Here is a 19,611-nt window from a genome sequence, read left to right on the forward strand (position 1 = left end):
TTTACTTAAGTAAGTAGGGGGTAGGGTTTTCCCGGTTTCCTCATTATCTACCTACTAGGTACCCAGGCAGGCAGGTAGGCAGTGCTACGACTCCCATCCAAAGCGATGCTGAGCAAAACCAGGGAGGCCTAGTACACCTGCACCGACTCCTTGAGGTTCGTAGCGCCGACGATCGGGCTGGGTGCATCCTTGGTCTCCACAGCCGCAGCAGCGCCCTCCTCTTCTTCTTCTTCTTCAGTCATGCCACCGAGGATCATGGAGCTGGGCGCAAGCGCCTGGATCTCGGGGGGGCTCGTGAAGGCGAAGAACTTCTCGTCGTGCCACTGGCCGGCGGTGACGAAGCGGCCCTCGCTGTCGGTGAACATGGTGTCGTTCTCGGCGCGCAGGAAGTAGGCGATGCTGTAGCGGTGCTCGGTCGGGTCGAGCGGGACGACGCGGTGGATGCACGACTGCATCGTATGCCCGCTCGCGAAGCGCAGGGAGTCGCCGACGTTGATCACGGCCATCCCGGGCCTCGGCTCCACGAAGCCGAACTCCTTGGCTCCCGGGGGGCGGACCTGGAGCCCCCACTGCTCGGCGAAGAGGAAGGTCAGGGAGCTGATGTCCGTGTGCTTCTGGTGCCCGATGTTCTTGGCGGTCGGGTCCGAGGGGATGTAGTGCATCATGGCGAGCGTGCTCGTCGAGGGCCGGTCGTTGCGGTGCGTGTTCTCGAAGCGCGCGGCGCCGGTGAGGCCGAGGCCGGTGGAGAGCGCGGAGAGGATGGTCTTGGTGGCGATGTTGGCGCCGGCGATGGCGTGCTCGAGGACTTTCATGTCCGGGCTGGTCTTGAGCACGGCGGGCAGGTGCGGGCTGTCCTTTTGGATCTCGTCGCGGGATACTTTGATCATCTCGTACCCGTCCTTGGTGTTGGCGAGGACGCCGGTGCGGGAGCCGACGGGCTCGTAGCTGGTGGGGGGTTTTGTGTTAGTGGTGAAGCGAAAACGAGAAGCTACTTAGGTAGGTAGGTAGGTAGGTAGGTACTATGGTAGGTATATGCCACTCGGTAGGCAGGCTAAATCTCTCGCAATCGAAAAAAAAAAAAAAAAAAAAAACAAACTTACCCAAGATGGGGCGCAACAAGACCGAACTCGTTCTTGGCCTCAAGGGGCGCGTCGAAGAAGCGGTACATGAGCTTGAGGGTCTCCTGCTGGTCCTCGAGCATGCGGCGGCCGTCGATGTTCTGCAGGTCGAGGTAGAAGTACCCCTCGTCCTGGCAGCAGCGGACCAGCTTCTCGATCTCGGTGGGCTCCTGGGAGAGCAGCTTGGAGAAGTCGACGACCTCCATGGCGTACACGGGCACCTTCTTCCCGTTCCAGTCCACGGTCTGGGGCACTTCGGTTGAGATGGCCATTTTTGTGGGTTTGTTTTGTTTTTCTTTCTTTTTGGTTTTGGTTTTGATTTTGGGGCGATGTGATTACGGGGACAAACTCTCGATGCTCTTCCTCTTGTCTTCTTATTGTTCTTATCCTTCGTCCAACTTACTTATGTACTTGACACCCTTATTTTATAGACAGGCGATGACGGCGACGAGGTCGTCGTCGGAGGCTCATCTTCCATAGCCTTGGTGAGTTTGATGTAACTTTCCCCTCCCCCCACACTGCCTTGCTATTTATCCACCTGCATCCAAGATGTCACCCCCTTCACCTTTCCTACCTAACCTAGGTAGGTACTTACACCTCTGCGTAAAGCGATGCCATAGCTCGACTCGAGGAATATAGATGAGCGATGCCAATATCCATCTTGGCAATCTTATCGTTATCGAAACGGGAGCATCTCAGTTTAGCCGGCTGGGGGGACGCGTACCTAGATTGCTGTCCGGCTGCAACGCTCCGCACTTTAGCAAGCTATCTTTAGCCTTCAGGGTCCTTGTCAAATATGTGGCCTAGTCGGGCTCCCCCCTGAGAGGTGTCATCTATATTATACACCACGCCAAGAACGGCAGATGTGTGCCCTTGGACTACTAGGCTGTTTGGCAGCGTGTGGGGATTGAATATCCAACGTCAAGATACAGATGATTCTCGCGTCGCTCATTCGCAATTGCCTCCGCACTCTAGGCTGTCTGTTTTGGTTTCCGTTGGATCCGAGGCCGGTGATGTCTCAGTCAGGGGCGCGCTTGATTGAGGTACCTAGGTTAGGGGTAGGCATGGGTATAGCTTCGAGGTTAAGATGCAACCTTTTCCCCCTCAGTTTCGACCGTCTTGATAAATCGAAAGGGGGAATTTCTCATGGGGTAGCCCCCACAAGCTCCAGAGCTTTCGCAATGATCTGTTGTGGCCAAGGATGTAGCAAACGAAAGAAGAATTGGTTCTAGACCTATGAGGCGTGTCAGTCATCGCTTACTCATTATACTCAGGGGCCTGGAATATCATGGATAATGAGTCTCGATAGGTAGGGAAGCCTCAAACCGAAGTAGTAGTAGACATGTGTGGGTAGGTAGGTAAATAGCAATATGCCATTACCCCAAACGCTGTCCATGACGTCGGCCTACTATGGGAATCTATATCCTATTGTCATTTAACCATCTACTTTTCCCACAGGGACTTTCTCGCCATTGACTCACCCGAGTTCCCAGAGAGGGAGCCGGGAGCTGTAGGCTACATATGTGCCTAATAGTCTCTTCGTGATTCACCGTTCCTCCTACTTTGCTTAGAATATGTAGTTAGTGCCTTTTCCCCCTTTTAATGAAGATTTCCGATTGGATAGGGGCACTATGACTGGATATATAAGGAAAGAATGAAGTGGCTATATGTCTTTTATGACGGTGTGTTATTTCATTACTCAGGGGTAGGATATACTACCTACTACCAGACGACAAAGGAAGGTTGTTTGTGTACTCCCCATCCCCAGGAGTACCTAGTAAGAATGCCAGCCCAACTTTCGCGTCTCAAACCATTTAGCTACAGAGGCCGATATATACCTAGCATTATTTCCAAGCTGTTGCGTTGCCGTAAAAGGAATCCGCAAAAAGCATGTCATGATACATAGGTATGAGAAAGGTTCTGCTCATCGAATCGTGTTGCTAAACCCTAACCCTAGCGCCAATCCCAAAAAATGTATAGTATATCTATATTCGATCGAAACATTTACGTCGTAAACTTGGTTGGCTTCAGTTCTAGTCGTACGGAAGGGTCGTAAATGGTTTCTATGTCATGAAGATGGGAAGCGTCGTCATCACTGCTCGCCAGCCTCTCACCCCGCATTTTCAATTTTTTCGCCTTCCTGGCCTTGTAAGCAAACCAAGCCGCAACGACGCCGGCGACCGTGGCCGGTAGACCGATTCCCAATGTCGTAGCCAGTGTTATTTTGTCTGAAGTCGTCAATGTTCCAGGTGGTGGCGAATCACCATTTGTTCCGTCTGTTAGGTTTATGACATTGGTTACCTGGGGAATCATCATAAAAGGAGTCGACGTTGTTCCGGTCCCAGTCGTCCTAGCCGTCTCGGTTGTCGAAGCGAACCAAGCTATTCGGCGATTATAGCCGTCACCACAGGCCAGCAACGTATATTTCGAGTAGAGAGATCCGGTGTATACGTTGGCCAAGCAGCTCGGATACACAGTATTCGTACTAGGTTAAAGCATTAGCTTCTCAGATCATCTTTGCTTGAAGCCTTGAGAGGTAGTCGCGTTTATTACCAGCAAATCGTTCGAGTGCCAACTGAAGAACATGGTTGACCGTAGTTCAAGCATGACGTCGGAACATATCCAGTCAATTTACCATCGATCATGCTTGTGACACAACCTAGAACTGAATAATATGTATCTACCGCACAAGCGTACCCTGAATTACAATTCCAGGGATAGGCTAAGGTTGACTATCGGTTAGCAAAATGGGCTTGAACGACGAATGTAGGTATCTTATGAGCGAATCATTACCTGCGTCGCCATTGCCAAAACCACAAAGTGTTGGGGGTCTATCTCTCCGCCCTAGGTTCTCCAACGGGGGCGATGTTGGTGCCAGAGCCAGTTGCACATCAGTACTAGACTTGATAGCTACCGGTGTGGTCGAGGATGGGAAGGAGGTACATGACGATAAACCGCAAAGGCAAGAAAAGAGGAAGAAGAATGAGAGCTCTCTAGGCAGCATCGTGAACAAAGCAGCAGATGCTGGGGGGTTTTTTTTTTTTCTGTTTAAGGCATGAAATTATAGGATTTTTAGGTAGTTGAAAAGTGAGAGAGAAGAAAGACCTCGCAAAACTCAGCAAGAAAGGTGCGTCGCTGCCTATGTACAGTTTTTAACAAGGCTGGTGCAACCTCTTCGTTCGAATTTTCTTCCGAAAGCTTTAGAATGTTGTGTACTACGAGCGGACATGATGGGTGGCAATTCGCGAGCAAGCCTCCTTCGCTGCAAGACTAGGTACCTAGGCATGATGAAAGTTCTATTCTCCAGACTTGTACGTGTGAGTATATCCTAAGCATGTCGTCAAAGTAAGACCCCACTCCAGATTATAAATGGCAAGTGTTACACACCACTTTCTACTGATTTCAGGGGGTCATTATCACTTCGGTAAGCCCTGACGTTTTCGCAAACCATGGCTGCTTATTCTTGACACTCCTTTGGCTTATTTGATAGCGTGTAGTGCTGATGTAACAAATAAACCACCGCTGCGTTGCTACCAGCCTTCACACGTCGTACTTACATCAACTCACGCCTAATGGTCCACCCGGCAGCTTGCAAAAGTAGCGAAGGCTACATAGAGGTCTGGCTAGAGCAGAAGTTGGGTGCTGTACGTAGGTAGCCTCCGTAATATCTAGAGGGGATGCTAGAGATCTCCGAGCAAAAATGACTTCTAGGTTCTGCTTAATGACAACTCCTGACGCGAATTCTACCTCGAGAAAATATAAAGAGCAGACGATGAGCTAAGTGAACGTACGGCGCCAACTTTCAGATCCTATCGCTGGGTATGCATAAATAAATTCTGCTGGAATAATCCAATGACTCACTGGCGCGTACAGCAGCAGCACATGGTTACTACAAACGTTTGTCTTAGCAATATACCTAATACATCTTCTTCACAAGCGACAAATTTTCCTCGCTACATAAAACCTTGTTTTTAATACTTAAATGATTTGTCCATATGATTTTGATGTTATAAATTACTTAAGTACTAGGTAAGTATATATATATATATATGTATGTGTGTAATAACGCCAAGGATTCACCCCCCTTTTCCCTATTAACATTGAACCTACCTAGCACGGTAGAGGGTACATAGTTCGCATTCAAGTCAAAAGTTGAAACAAAGGCTTTAGAAGTCCAATCATGATTCTTATCATTCCATGTGGCAAGATCTTCTTACTTACCAGATAGGTCGTACACAGCCTGCCTTGCCCGTATCCGCTAGGAGGCAAAATATATCTGGATACCTCGTCCAATGAATAGGCATCTAATGGTTAATGGACAAGGGAGTTGGATGGTGAAGGGAAGACACCTCTCCATGCAGTATCGCATATTAGGGCAAAGGGTACACCGTTGCCCGCGTCAGAATGTTCTCGTTGGCCGAACAGATCTAATAGTTTCAGCCACGGCGTCTGCGATATTCCAATATTGGGGGTCGGTCTGCCCGGATCGACGGTCGCACACCTTTGCGCTGTTGAGTCAGCTTGTTTTCACAATTGGTTGAATAATCTCGCTGCGCGCATATCTAGGCCCCTTCGCCCTGGAGTCGAGACCTGGTACGTGCGCCATCATTCACCGTGCTGATGTCCTCAGATTCAAAGGCCGACCGCTGGCCTTGAAGTGACGACGATGGTGATGGTGATGATTATCAATGCGGGTGGTAGGCAACAGGAGACAGTTGGAGGGGATTTCAGCGAAAAATACCTAACCTCACGTATAAGGTGTCAACCAGCTGTGCCGCCTAGATACCAGCTCATTACCTGCTCACTACCCAGGCACCTAGATGCCTAAGGCAACCTTGGAAACCTTGGTGCCTTAGGTTGCTCCTCGCTTATTAGGGCTCAGTTGTTTTGACCTTTTTTCTTTCTTAATCATGTCGGCTTGTCAATTGCAAGCTTCCTCTTCACCTACATTCCACAACTCACCTCCCTCCCTCCGACCCATCCACCTACCTCCTACTCAGTTACTCAGCAACGATCACCCATATCAAGATCCGCTGAATCAAGAGTATTAGTTATGGACTATACTCTGTTCAATGGATCCCCCCACGGGTGTTCTCACCTGCGCCAAATGCGGCGAAACGAAAGATAGGTTCGAGTTTCTAGACATTGTCGAGAGCAGCGATCTTGGATTCTTGACCGAGTGCCGTTCCTGTCGCGCGCCGACAATAAGCGTAAGACTCTCTCATGTTATCTTTTGTTATTGCTTTATGATTAATCTTTGTTAGGTTGAGGCCCTAGCTCCGGATCCTGCACCAGTTCCTGCAGCGGCCTCGACTATCTTTGGGCTCGCGGGACCTTACACCGGCCGCCGCACCTGCGAGAGGTGCGGTCAAGAACACGACGGCTTCCAGTTTCTCGATTTCCACGGCGAAGGCCGCTATTTTCTGGAATGCCGTCTTTGTCGCGCCATTAGGTCCTACAGCGACGCTCCCCCGCCCGTAGTGCCGCCCGGAACCCCTGCTATTAACGAGCAGTTGTACGGCAGCCTCCCGGGTCAGAGTTTGCTTCCCCTCGGCCCTCTGCCTGACGACCGATTCCAGGAAAGCGGACAAACTCGTGTTGCAGAGCAGGTGCGCGACGAGAATCTGCGTCCCAGCAGACCCGAAGATAGCCCACTGCTCGCGGAACAGTCACACAGTGGCCCGAGACGTCGAGGCAGACCGCGTCTGTATCGACCGCCTGGTGAGCTGCTACACCGTACCGTCCGGTCTCGAGGTAGGCCTCGGATTTACAGACCGCCATCCGAACCGCGGCCTCGGGGTAGACCTCGTACTTATAGACCGCCGTCTGAACCGCGACCTCGGGGTAGACCTCGCATACACCCGCGGCCGGACGTGGCGAGACCTTCTACTCCAAGGGAAGGATCTAGCAAGGAGGAACCGGACAACGGTGGTAATTAGGAGGGCGGAAGAAAGGGGCTCACACTGCTAATGCATGTGTATACAACGAATGACTCGAATCAGAGTAGTATTCGTTCGTGAGTGTACATACAGTAGTATCTATATGCCTACTTCATCGGTACTGGGTAGTTAAGCTGGGCAGCTCAATATCGTACATACCTACCTCCTACCTAAATCCAAGCAAATTCGTGATAATCAATACAATGTACCTAGTATATAAACAGTTCAGCAACGTGCCATGTATCCACACCTGCCCAAGGTATTTAACAAGTCCAGCAGTGTATGTTCGCTTAACGGCGAAGCCATCCCCCCGTCCCCCGTTTTTGTCTTATCCTACATAAACCAATCCTACACACACACCATCCATGCCCATCAAACCCCCCTAACCTATAACACCCCCACCCTCGCCTCAACATCCGCCCCCCTCTCCACCAACACCCCCAGCACCTCCCCCCGCCCCCCCTCAACTGCCAGATGCAGCGCCGTCCTCCCCATCGCATCCCGCGCCTCCACCTCGCTCCCCGCCTCCACCAGCCGCTCTACCAGCTCCTCGTTGCCGGATATGGCTGCGAGGTGGAGGGGTGTTTGTCCGTTGTGGTCGCGCGCGTGGATTGTGCCGGGGAGTTGGAGGAGGAGGAGGAGGAGCGCGGTGGTGGTGGAGGAGGGTGAGGATGAGGATGAGGGACGGGAGGAGATGATGGCGAGGTGGAGGGGCGTGCGTCCGAGATGGTCGCGCGCGAGGGGGTTGGCGCTCATCCGGAGGAGGAGGTGCAGCATGCTTGTGTTGCCGCTCTCGGCGGCGAGGTGGAGGGCGGTTTTGCCGTTGCCGTTGCCGTTGCCGTTGCTGGAGGGGTCGGGGGCGGATAGTTCGTTAGAAGGTGGGGTGGGAGTTTCTTGGGGAGTTGTCTGGCGGACTTTGTGAGCTTGGGGAATGCTTAGGTAGGTAGGATGTGGAAATAGTCGAATAGGGGTTCTTTTACCTTGGCTATTGATGAGAATTCTGGCGCGTTCATGTTACCGTCTGAGCGCCTGATAGTCATTGGCGATGTATGGCAACTGACTTGTATGCTGTCATCTACAGCTATCACCGCACCATCCCCGGGCAGTGCATCGGCAGCACCCCACGATATATCGATAGCTTGATTTTCCAATATCTCATCTTCTTCCACTGCCTTACTGTAATCTCCCATCTCTAGACCCGCGATGTTGTGGAAGTAAGATGATAGGGAGCTGGGAGTAAGCGGACTCGGCAAGTCTCTACTCCCACGTCTAGTGTTAGGAGACGACACATATGACGATGAAGAGGGTGATGAATACGGCGACGAGGAACAAAGTGTCTCAGTGGTAGAGATAGAGCTAGATCCTTCGCTGTGCAACCCGGGGCAGTCTACTAGGCAGCTGCATTTCCTAGTGGACAGCCGACATAGCTGCTCAAGGGTTTCGACGCGCTTCCGGGTACGTTCGCCTAGGCTTATCAGCATGCACAACATAGCTCAAGGGAGGACACGATAGTATCGGGCTTATGCTTACGGTAGCCCCTCTGCGCGATGCGATTCTGGACTTTCTTTCTCTCCTTCGCATCCTGAATGTGCTCCCAGCTTTCCTGGTGGCTTGCCTTCCTCTTAAGCCCGGCGGGAGAAGTAATGGGTTGCATTTGCTCAGTTACGCCTGGAAACATGGTATCTTAACTATGGTGATCATCTACCTACCTAGTTTACCTTGGAATCCTATGAGAGTTTGGAATATTATCTTATTTCTTCACTTTACTTTACTTATCCCTATTCTAAGTCAGGAACAAGGAAACAATGGAGTGAAATTCGAAAAGCGCCATTCGCTCACATGCCGACAACTCCAGCGACTGCAATCGGACTCTAGGTAATTACCTAGTATGCAGATTACCTAGGCAGCTAGATACTACACCCGCCAGCCTTGGAACACGGCAAGCTAGCCGAACAGAGGGCGGTTCGGGGCGGTGATAAATAGGTAGCCCTACCTAAATTTAGAAATCATAGCCGGGATAAATACTCGGTCAAACTCCGCACACCCCATCTATCGTACAGTTACATCGCGGCGTAGTACATGTAGTTACTAGGTACATAGTTAATCTTGCATCTAAAAGCTCGGACTCCGTATGCACATAAGTTAAGCCTTAGCTACCTCCTAGGTACACAGATGGAGGTTGGTTGGGTGGTAATCAACTAAGTAGATACATACCTCGGTAGCTCATACATCATGCGCGTATCTTAACTCTTCTCGTCCAATATGGAATATAATGTTCGAAAGGACCCGGGAGGTAAAGTCCAAGATTACCTAGGTATGTTACAGTTTGAGATCGAGGCGAAGGTGATTTGCTAATACAACGACACCCCTATCTGGACAGCTACACGAAAGCGAGGTGGTGGCGCCATGCGTGCAACCAACCGGCTCGTGGAAACCTCGTGCTAGAGATGCAAATGCTGTGAAAGGGTTCCAATGGGTCCCGTCTAATGTACTTCAAACTGCAACCTGACCCCACGTAAGCAACGACCGGCCGGCCTACTGCAGAATGATGGAGCCAATGAGCGCTAAAAGTATGCCTACCTAGGTAGCTAGTTGTATGCCGTGCCACGCTCCTACGGATATGGATCGGGATAAACGTGGTTACGACGTATGTGCTTTATTGGCCCAGATGCGGCCTCTTGACATGGGAGGTGGATAGGTAAGGTGGGCTAAATACATGTAGGTACCTAATTTATATGCAACGGTACGTACGAGCGCCTCAATGTAGGGCTGCATAGCATATTTACACTGCTATCTATCTACCTACCTAGGTAGGCATCTAATATGTAGTAGATATAATGGAAATCGTGATTCGTGATACTGCAGATGCATATCTCAGCAAATACTATATACTAATAACGTAGGCCCGCCACAAGTTTGGTGCCTAGTAAGCAGGGAGGTTTTAGCAGATCTCTTGGTCCTAGACATTCCCAGGCTAAGGAGTAATAGAGCAACCCCATCCAAGATTTCTACATGAACCACTAAACTACATTCGTAGTTCTTAAAGTCATACAACTACCGGGGTCATCATGCGGGTTTTCCCAAATCTAGCCCCCAAATGCAGGCGTGATGGCAATATATCAAAGTACATACATGCCTAGTACGGGTTAACATGTAGCTAGCCACCCAAGGAAAAATCCATCCTGAATGGCCAGGCCTCCTCGACACGCATACACAAACCATGGATGTAAGCAGTAACCACCGAGTAGCAGCAGCAAGTACGCACTTCGGCCCCGTAAGTCTTTTATGGGCAGTGTTGCGGCAGGATTCTATCGTTACCTCCCTACATATGTGCCTAGTCTTCAAGCTTGGAATGATCGACTACTGCATATACCCATAGCCAGTTTCCTAACCCCAGGTAGGTAGGTAGGTAGGTACTCGAAAGGAAAAAGTAATACCTTAAATCAAGTAAAGCAAACCGCGTTGATGACTGCCTAAGCTAGACCTTCGAATCACTGTGCATGCTACCTCGATGATGCATTACGAGTACCTATAATTAATATCTGTACGGCCGATATAGATAGACTACCTCATGTAAGGTATGCACTAAGTGGTTACCTAATCGTCGATCGGTACATAGATGGGGAATGGGGGAGCGGCGGTTACATATGTCGCTGGCTATGGCTACCTATGTACATACATCGAATCCACCAATGCCTTACGGCAGTCCAAGTATTAATGCCAATACCTAACCGCACTTATCCCCTTAACCGTCGCAAGGCAGTAAAGGCAACAGATTACTATTAATAAGAAAAGATATAGCCAAGCCAATTTCCCCATCGCTTCATATTTCCAATATCTAATAAAATTTAATTATTCGATAAATACATACTTTTTTACTTAATTTTGCACACGCCACTTATATTAACAATACTTAAAAATATATAATGCCATATTATAAAAAATCGCATCTTTTTTCTTTTAGCATTAAATATATCTCCTTTTAATCCTCGACGACAACGTTTTTAAATATTTTTTCCTTACAAGCCTAATACTAAAATATATTCTTATTTTTAGCTTATACGCAATCAATAAAGCTGCTATATAAATCATCTTTTTTAAAGTTTAAAAATTAATTTAAAGCTTCCAAGTTAGCATATATTTACATATAAGCCGTAAATAAGAATAGTTTCATTTAAAATAAGATTTATATTAAATTCAAATTAATAACGCCAGCCAGCTTTATACCGCATTTATATTAAAATAAAATATAGATCAACATATAAGGTTATGGATATTTGTAGGTATAATGGATTGAAAGAAATATATCTGCTACTAATAATAGTAATCTGCTGCCTCTGCTGCCTTGCGACGGTTAAGGGGATAGTAGGTAGACATCCATAGTATGTACATGCACAAACGGCCACACCACCCCCCGGGTGTCCTGTTTGCTGTTTGTCTCTCCCACCCACGGCATCGCGTTGCATTTTTGCTCTCCGCATCCGTGATATTTCGTTCGACCTTTTCTGCTATGCTGCCGTATAACTTCGACCTTCAGCCGGCAGAAACATAAGCGTGTAAGAAAGGCAATCGTATACTATCGTATCGAGTAGAGATCAGACACCGCAGTAGCTAGCCATGGCAGTAACCGACAAAGGCCCCATGATCATCGGGGTGACGATGATGTTCGAGGTCATCGCCCTAGGAGCCCTCTGTCTCCGATTCTGGTCCCAGCAACTCCTCCGCCGGAAGATCTACGCTCACGATATTTTTACTTTGTTTGGATTTGTAAGGCGTCCTCCGCTCACCTATACTGACATTGATGCATTCTACTGTATTATGGGTAAGCTAATCATACAGCCAGATCTGCGCAACAGCTCTCACGGCCTGCCTCATCTGCAGTGTCCAGTACGGCGGTCTCGGGCGTCACGCGATCGAGCTCCTCGCGACCCCCGAGAAGCTCGTCGTCTTTGGAAAGGTGACTACCTCCCTACCTACCTACATACCTCCGAGCGAGTTAAACACTAACGAGCAAACCAGCTCCTCATCGCCGTACAAGCCCTCTGGGCCTTCTCAATGACCAGCATCCGGCTGTCGATCCTGCACCTGTACCTGCACCTCTTCACGACGCACCGGCGCTTCCGCATCGTCTGCTGGGCCCTCATGGCCGCCTGCCTGCTCTGGGCCCTCGGCGACCTCCTCACCGTCTTCCTCCTCTGCCGCCCCCTCGCCTTCAACTGGAACAAGCTGATCCCCGGCCGCTGCGGCAACATCAACGCCGCGTACCTCTCCGTGCACTCCACGAACTTCGCCATCGACTCCACCATCGCGCTGCTGCCCACGCCCGTGCTCTGGGGCCTGCAGCTGCCGATTGGGCGGAAGCTGGGCGTCTGTCTTATGTTTGCGCTGGGCGCCCTGTACGTTGCCCCCCCCTTTTTCTTTTCTTTCGTTTCAAAAGCATGTCATGTGGCTTTTTAGGCGCGCAGGTGCGCTGACATTACATTGACACCCAGGATCTGCGCCATCTCCATCGCCCGCATATGCCTGTACCAGCTCGCGCTCGGCTACGACCAGAGCGACTTCACCTGGTCGGGCTCGACGCTCTACCTCTTCACCGCGCTCGAGCCCCTGATCGCGTGCTCGCTCGCCTGCATGCCGCTCCTGCGCCCCGTGAGCGAGAAGCTGAGCGCCTCGCCCGTCGTCACCTGGGCGAAGTCGTGGGTCACCTACTCCACCTCCGGGTCTTCCAGGTTCGGGAGGGGGCAGCAGAGTGGTGATACGGGGAATGACAGCCTGGAGGGCGGGCTGACGGTCACGACGATTGGTGGGGGCTCGAATCGGTTCCATTGGAGGAGGCTGAGTGGTGATAGTAGAGGGATCAGGGTCAAGTATCAGGTGGATCAGGAGAGTGTCGAGATGAGAGGGGCTAGTCCATAGGGATTATTATGTTGGAACTAACTGTCTACTAAGTACCTGCTGGGTTACCTAGGTAGGTAGATATCATACGTCGGGCTGTTTTTGATATTTAGGGGGCTCTAGAACTGAGGGGTGGCATATTTGTACCAATACTGAGGATGGAAAAGTCTGTTTCTGTACGTCTACATGGTACCGGACGCCTTTTTACGCTAGCTGTATGAATAAATGAACAACAAGTACTACCTACTCTGACCGTGTTGTCTTCGGAGAACGAATGCATATTAAAACGCCGTTGTAATATAGGGGTGTCCCCGTGGCACGTAAGCTCCCCCCCCAACAAACAGCTAATAGATAGCACCAGTGTCGTAATAGCTGTTCTCCTCAATAAAAGCGTCCCACGAAGCCTAGACATATTCGTCAGTTAAACGTTCGCGCGGTATCAATAAAGCAAGAGATGAACAAACCCAATCGAAATCCACATTGTCCACCCCCTTCTCCAACGCGAACCCCCCATCCGGCGCACCAAGCCCCGGAAACCCAAACGGCGTCTCCGGAGACAACAACAACACCCCCTGATGAGAACTAGCCGTCGCCGGGCCGGAACCACCGAACCTCGCCAGCACGCCCGCCAGAAACCGGTGGACCTTCCCCGCCTCATCCGTCGCGCCCATCGCCTCCGCCCAGCCGTCACGCGCCCGCTCCAAGGCCTGGAGCAGCGCGGCGTTATCCGGCTCCGGCTCCGTTTCGGGAGCCCTGTGCCGCAGCTCCAGCTCCAGCGACAGGATCATCGCGGCGAGGATCAGCATCTGGCGGGCCTCGGAGTTCTCGTAGAACGACGCTTCGATGCATCGCTGGTAGCCGAGGAGCGCGAGCGCGGACGCGATGCACCGGCTCCGAGAAAGCGTGAAGCGGGCGTCGCTGCGGCTTTTGGCGAGGTAGCGCCGGTGCAGGGCGCACATGCCCTTGTGGTACGTGACCATGAGACTGAGATTGGAAATGTTGGCTCTGGTTTTGATGGGCGGGGGGTTGCCGTTGGCGTCGGTGGGGGGCATTTGCATTTGAGGCGGGATGTTCTGGTAGGCCTCGTGGAGGGCCCTGTCGATGTCGAGGACGGTCTCGTAGGAGGCTGGGTCGTGGCCGTAGTTTACGTCGGATATGCGGCTCAGTGCGCTGAATAGGCGGCCCTTGACGATGAGATACGTCACCGAGGTGTGCTCGGCGAGTGTTCGGGGCGGGGGTAGCGCGGAAATGTCCTCGGACAGCTCCCAGTCGTGGATGTTTCGTGGTTCCATCGTGTTGGAATATACAGATAGCAGCGTGCGTGGGAAGCCGCCGAGAAACGATGACATGTTGTCCATGCTCATCACCGAAGACCAGATGCGGCGTCGAATCTCAGCCCGGAGAACCGAGACGCCCGAGTGTTGAGGGGGTTCGCGATGGTAGCCCATGTTGATCGCGGCGCGGACGACAACCCCCGTCATGATCCACAGCCCGCGTCTATTGTCGTCTTTCCGATTCAGCTCGGCGGTGGCGTTGAAGCGCAAGGTCTCTACGGTGTACGGCAAGCACTTGGCGATGTCACCACTGAGAAGACATTGGGCAGTGCGCATCCGATAAAGCTGGAAAAGTGACTCCGATGTGCCTTCGTACTCCGGTGGCTCCCCATATTGATGATAGGCGAGCATAGTAATGCCCAGGATGGAAAACAGGAGGCCTAACCAGATGAAGTTGGTCTGATCGGGATCTTGCCAGTGCAGTTCATACTAAGCAAAGTCAGCTAAGGACTTATTGCAATTTTGAATTAAACCATACCTCGCGCATAAAAGTTGGTTCGTGGAGGATAGCTGTCCATTATGTCAGTGAGTATTGTACATATGCTGGCATATCTGATGTATGGCAAGCGACTTACGAGGGACAGATATAGGGAAGGTATCATAATTGAAGAAGTGGGAGACTAGAAGATCAACTTCAGGCTTCGGTGGAAGCGCGGAGATGATCTCTATCCGTTCGATTGGTTTAACCTGGTTGAACAGCAGACTAGATCCATCGACCGTATGTGAGAGGGGAGGCTGGAGGTTGAAGTCATTCTGATCATCCTGCTCTTTGTTCCAAGCACTTTTCAGCTCATTTATCTAACGCCAATTAGTTACACTGAAGATTCAAAATACAGTAAAGTGATTATTACGAGTCACTAGAAATAAAATAATAAAACATGGGAGGAGACAAGCAGCGTTTAGGGGTAAGGTTGAGACATTGGGGTGAAAGTATATACAAGTACCCTACCTCTTGGAGCACGGCGTACCAATCATCACCACCGACATAGACTGAATGGATCCCATCCATCACGGTTTTGCCTGCCCCAGCGACATCCTGAAGTTTTGATGACACATCGGACAGGGACAGGTCTTCTTCGGGTCTGGACCCTTCGAGGGCAGGAGTAGGGGCTGCATCAGCTACTAGCGACGGGGGCTGCTGCCGCTCGGCAATGAGTTTCTTAACTAAACCTTCCAAATTATCGATCCGTTGGCGCATCGCGTCTCCATTCGAATCGCGATGGGCAGCGGATAAGGAAGAACCATTTTTCGGCCCGCGGTATTCGCAACTGGTCGCCTCGTGGCGAACTGTGCAGTTTTGACACGGTTTCTCCCGATTGCATTTCAATCTAGAAAATCGTGTCAACAATCATTTCCATGGAGATAAGTGCCTGACTCCGTGGATATAAGTTGAGTTACACACTTTCTAGCGCGACAGGGGTCACATGATAAAGGGATACGGGAGCGCCGTAGAGGCCTGCTAGCAGGCCGCGAGGTCTCTTGTACATTCATTTTCAATATTTTCTAATGTGTCTTAGCTTTTAACCAAGCAATATCAGTGACAATAGCGACATATTTTCTAAAAAGAGGTCTGGGAATATGGCGGGCGGCGTACATGTAGCCAGTGCTGGGCACGTGACCGTTAAGTCCGCGGACATTGTAGCTGCCCCTGTCTGCTTATGACTCGTATGGTCCGACTAGAACCGAGCAATAAAGCTGGCCATCGTAGCTCCATGGATTTATCTTCAAGAATATTAAGATGGGAGGTGATCCTAACTGAGGGTGCCTAAAAAAGATGTATAAGACTAGAACTGATTGAGCTTGAGAATACACTTGTACGTACCTAGTAGGTAAGTAATCAACCTCACAGCATATCACGATGCCTTCCCTTAGCGATTTTCTCTATACTCAATTCATCCTCAGAATTCCTCAACCCACAACCTCCTTTAAAGAAAAGACGGTAATTGTTACTGGTGCCAACGGAGGTTTAGGCAAGGAATTCGTCAAGCATGTCATCCGCCTTGGCGCTAGCCATGTCATATTCGGTTGCCGCAGCGAGACTCGAGGCACCCATGCAAAGCGAGAGATTGAGGCTCTTTTGCAGTGCCATCCCAATATAATTGAGGTATGGGAGATCGATCTGGAGTCGTCCTCGTCCGTTAAGAGTTTCGTTGAACGGGCCACCACCCTACCTCGAGTAGATGTCCTCATCAGCAATGCGGGCATCAGTGCCCCGGAATTCCAAATTGCCTACGATACGGAGCGAACTCTCGCTGTAAATTGCATAGGCACTTTTCTCCTCGCTGTTCAGATGATTCCAAAACTCAAGGAAACGGCCCGGAAGTACGGGGTCACGCCACACATGACGATGGTGGGTTCGGCTCTGTACGACGTCGCCAAGTACCCCGAGAACCACGGAGACGACCTATTCTCCTGGTTCAAGGATAAAGCGCATTGGAACGGGATGAATCAGTAAGATATTTTCCCGCCCACCTATCGGGACTTTGCTGACCAAAGTGGCCCGCTAAAGATATAACCTCTCCAAGTTGCTACAATTATACGCAACCATCAAATTAAGCCAACTGGTAGATCCGGTCAACTCTGATGAACCAAACCCCATCGTAATCAATTCCGTCGACCCCTGCTTCTGTAAAACGGGACTCCAAGGCGGCCTAAAGGGCGTAGTCAAGGTCTTGGCGAAGGCATTTGCGTTGCTCGCGGCACGAACTCCCGAGGAGGGCTCACGACTAGTGGTGCAGGCGGCAACAGCGGGGCGGCAAACGCATGGGCTTTATTTCCGGGCTGGTGCAGTGCAGGAATATGCCCCTATCGCCCAGGATACGAAGAGAGCTGACTATATCTGGGAACTGCTATGTAGGAGGCTTGAGATCCTGCAGCCGGGGATCTTACATAATTTGCCTTCGTAATGCGTAATCCGGTATTGGGCCTTGCTGTTCTGTATTCCTTTCTTAGCTAGTCGGTCTCGAGATGTTTTGAGGGAGTAGATTTTGAGGTTCCTACCCACATGTACCTAGGTTAGGAAGGTACATAAATTCCTATTGAGCTAGCTTAATATAGATAGAAGAGAGCTGAAAATTCACAAGAACGTCTCAATTTCACAATCTTGTAAGCATAGGGATTAAGATAACATTTTATCCAATAATCATCCATAACGTTGGCGAGTTAGGCAATGCAGCCTTTGCCTACCTGGGTAACTAGCCACTTGTGCCGCTGCGCCGCAAATAGTCACTGTTTTGGTGTGCTGGCCTGCTGGCCTCCTTCTAGGCGAATAAAAGAATTTAATAAGCATCATGGATAGATTAAATATTACTTGCCTTCTCTCGTTACCTTGAATACCTAGGTCATGTAGGTAATCAGACCCATCAAACCTCTTGCTTTGAATGCATCATAATGCTTCTGTCAATACTTTTCGCAGGATTTATAACGCTGCTATGCTGGTATATCATTAAGGGGCGTACCAACAGCTCCTTGAAGTTGCCTCTGCCGCCTGGGCCACGTCCGTTACCAGTCATCGGCAATGTTCACCAAGTACCAAAGACTCACGCATGGAAGCAATTCCATGCCTGGGGCAAGGCCTACGGACATATTATTCATCTGAATATGCTTGGTCAACCCATAATTGTCGTGTCTACGACGAAGAGCGCGCATGAACTTCTAGCAGTTCGTGGCGCTACCTTCTCGGACCGTCCGCGTCTTGTGGTAAAGTTCGGCCCTAAATATCAGCCTCACAATGAGAGATCTAACCATTTTCTCATAGCTAGCCGGAGAATTGGCCTTGAAGGGGTTTAATACACTATTAATGTCGTACGATGAACGCTTTCGAGTTCACCAAAAGCTGGAAAACTCGGTACTGAACCAAAGAACGTCGTCTGCTTACATTCCTTTCCAAGAGATGGAATCGAAACAAATGCTGTTCGACCTCCTGCAATACGCAGGAGGGGTAGGCGTTGACTGCCATCCTTATTTCGAGCGTGCAGCTGCCAGTACCATTCTGGCGTTATTTTACGGGTTCCGTCTCAAAAGCGCAAAGGATCCGCAACTTACCGCCGAGCTGACCCTCCTCGATGACTTCTCTGAGTTTGTCCAGGTTGGCGAACATATCGTTGATACATTTCCGATACTAAAGAATCTTCCTGGCTTCCTAGCACCTTGGAAAGCGAAGGCCGAATCTCACTGGACTCGTCAGTGCGATTTGCACAACACCAACCTCCAACGCGGCCTTCATGCACCTGGCTGGACATTCGTAAAGCAACTGCATAAGACTGTCCAAGAAGAACATATTGCTATGTCGACTAATGAATTGGCTTTGGAATTTGGAACTATGTTCGGAGCTGCACTGGATGGTACCACCGAGACAATCAGCTGGTTTGTGGTAGCCTGTATCACGCAGAACCGAGACTTCATCACCAAGGCTCGGAAAGACTTGGATGATGTTGTCGGACGGGACCGGCTGCCAACCTTTGAGGATAAGTCAAATTTGGTATATATTACCGCTATTATTGAGGAGGTAATGCGTTGGCGGCCCGTGGGTGCTGGTGGCGTCCCTCACTTTACGAAGAGTGAGAGTAGCTATGACGGGTACCGGATCCCTGCAGGCTCTGTCGTGATAGCCAATCATTGGGCCATTACGCGCGAGGAGGGCGTTTTTGGCCCGGATACGGACTCATTTATTCCAGAACGATGGCTAGAGCCGGACAGTGATAAGACAGGGAAGCTAAAGGATCTTCCGGTAGTAGGATTTGGGTACGGAAGACGAACTTGCCCTGGGCGACATTTCGCGCGGAATTTCCTATGGGTCGTGATCGCCCAGTTGCTATGGGCATTCGATATCGAAGCAGGTCGGTCTAAAGAAACTGGCCAGCCAGAAGTTATTGACAATGAGGCATCTACAGATGGCCTTGTTACAAGACCTTTACCGTTCAAGGCCTCGCTCGAGCCCCGAGGCCCATGGGTACGTGATATTATTATGAGGGAATGTGACACTCATAGTAGTGATTTCCCAACCATGCTTAGCCATATTGGTGTCGAAGTAGCTAAGCGGTAGCATACCTAGGTATGTACAAACAAACAAGGTACATATATGCCTAAGTATCCGGATGTGGACTCTGGAGGAATATACTATGTACCTAGGTATGCAATGAACATTGCACATCTAATGTTGGCAATAGCAACTGATGAAGAATAGGAGATGCATGTGGCTGCAAATTTCTAAAATAAGAAAAGAGACATCTGTGGATTTCAAATGGGGACTAGTTAACTAATATCACGTGAAAGTTGATAGTTACTTGCATGCCTCCAGAGTTATCTCCCAGGATTCTCCTTAGT

General features: G+C 50.3%; 8 protein-coding genes across 8 annotated transcripts; 4 read left to right on the forward strand and 4 right to left on the reverse strand.

Moving 5' to 3' along the window:
- Positions 1-128: 128 nt before the first annotated feature.
- GGS25DRAFT_521729 (Clavaminate synthase-like protein) lies at positions 129-1,390 on the reverse strand (the record flags this gene model as incomplete). Its single annotated transcript, XM_049264103.1, has 2 exons — positions 129-945; positions 1,101-1,390. 2 exons carry the CDS (start codon positions 1,388-1,390, stop codon positions 129-131), a joined length of 1,107 nt encoding a protein of 368 aa, XP_049116701.1.
- Positions 1,391-2,622: 1,232 nt separating this feature from the next.
- Positions 2,623-4,255, reverse strand: GGS25DRAFT_282196 (uncharacterized protein). The gene is made up of 4 exons (XM_049257474.1): positions 3,912-4,255; positions 3,672-3,840; positions 2,842-3,603; positions 2,623-2,684 (listed from the first exon to the last, which is right to left on the reverse strand). Exons 1-3 carry the CDS (start codon positions 4,120-4,122, stop codon positions 3,123-3,125), a joined length of 861 nt encoding a protein of 286 aa, XP_049116702.1. The 5' UTR covers positions 4,123-4,255; the 3' UTR covers positions 2,623-2,684; positions 2,842-3,122.
- Positions 4,256-6,068: 1,813 nt separating this feature from the next.
- On the forward strand, positions 6,069-7,176 carry GGS25DRAFT_282249 (uncharacterized protein). The gene is made up of 2 exons (XM_049257476.1): positions 6,069-6,328; positions 6,383-7,176. The coding sequence occupies exons 1-2, from the start codon at positions 6,191-6,193 to the stop codon at positions 7,055-7,057; spliced, it is 813 nt and encodes a 270-aa protein (XP_049116703.1). The 5' UTR covers positions 6,069-6,190; the 3' UTR covers positions 7,058-7,176.
- Positions 7,177-7,250: 74 nt separating this feature from the next.
- Positions 7,251-9,313, reverse strand: GGS25DRAFT_282209 (ankyrin repeat-containing domain protein). The gene is made up of 3 exons (XM_049257475.1): positions 8,588-9,313; positions 8,038-8,522; positions 7,251-7,963 (listed from the first exon to the last, which is right to left on the reverse strand). The coding sequence occupies exons 1-3, from the start codon at positions 8,733-8,735 to the stop codon at positions 7,445-7,447; spliced, it is 1,152 nt and encodes a 383-aa protein (XP_049116704.1). The 5' UTR covers positions 8,736-9,313; the 3' UTR covers positions 7,251-7,444.
- Positions 9,314-11,388: 2,075 nt separating this feature from the next.
- Positions 11,389-13,197, forward strand: GGS25DRAFT_490794 (uncharacterized protein). Its single transcript, XM_049261029.1, has 4 exons — positions 11,389-11,824; positions 11,901-12,014; positions 12,077-12,453; positions 12,550-13,197. The coding sequence occupies exons 1-4, from the start codon at positions 11,675-11,677 to the stop codon at positions 12,971-12,973; spliced, it is 1,065 nt and encodes a 354-aa protein (XP_049116705.1). The 5' UTR covers positions 11,389-11,674; the 3' UTR covers positions 12,974-13,197.
- Positions 13,055-15,977, reverse strand: GGS25DRAFT_282262 (fungal-specific transcription factor domain-containing protein). The gene is made up of 7 exons (XM_049257477.1): positions 15,881-15,977; positions 15,689-15,789; positions 15,236-15,614; positions 14,862-15,084; positions 14,765-14,796; positions 13,417-14,715; positions 13,055-13,356 (listed from the first exon to the last, which is right to left on the reverse strand). Exons 2-7 carry the CDS (start codon positions 15,775-15,777, stop codon positions 13,297-13,299), a joined length of 2,082 nt encoding a protein of 693 aa, XP_049116706.1. The 5' UTR covers positions 15,778-15,789; positions 15,881-15,977; the 3' UTR covers positions 13,055-13,296.
- A 118-nt stretch (positions 15,978-16,095) lies between these two features.
- Positions 16,096-17,395, forward strand: GGS25DRAFT_282334 (uncharacterized protein). The gene is made up of 2 exons (XM_049257478.1): positions 16,096-16,737; positions 16,796-17,395. Exons 1-2 carry the CDS (start codon positions 16,145-16,147, stop codon positions 17,190-17,192), a joined length of 990 nt encoding a protein of 329 aa, XP_049116707.1. The 5' UTR covers positions 16,096-16,144; the 3' UTR covers positions 17,193-17,395.
- Positions 17,396-17,550: 155 nt separating this feature from the next.
- On the forward strand, positions 17,551-19,599 carry GGS25DRAFT_490814 (putative cytochrome P450). The gene is made up of 3 exons (XM_049261030.1): positions 17,551-17,985; positions 18,044-19,416; positions 19,472-19,599. Exons 1-2 carry the CDS (start codon positions 17,677-17,679, stop codon positions 19,328-19,330), a joined length of 1,596 nt encoding a protein of 531 aa, XP_049116708.1. The 5' UTR covers positions 17,551-17,676; the 3' UTR covers positions 19,331-19,416; positions 19,472-19,599.
- The last annotated feature ends 12 nt before the right edge of the window (positions 19,600-19,611 follow it).

Source organism: Hypoxylon fragiforme (assembly GCF_022984875.1).
Source record: "Hypoxylon fragiforme strain CBS 206.31 chromosome Unknown GGS25scaffold_5, whole genome shotgun sequence".
NCBI classification, from domain to species: Eukaryota; Fungi; Ascomycota; class Sordariomycetes; order Xylariales; family Hypoxylaceae; genus Hypoxylon; species Hypoxylon fragiforme.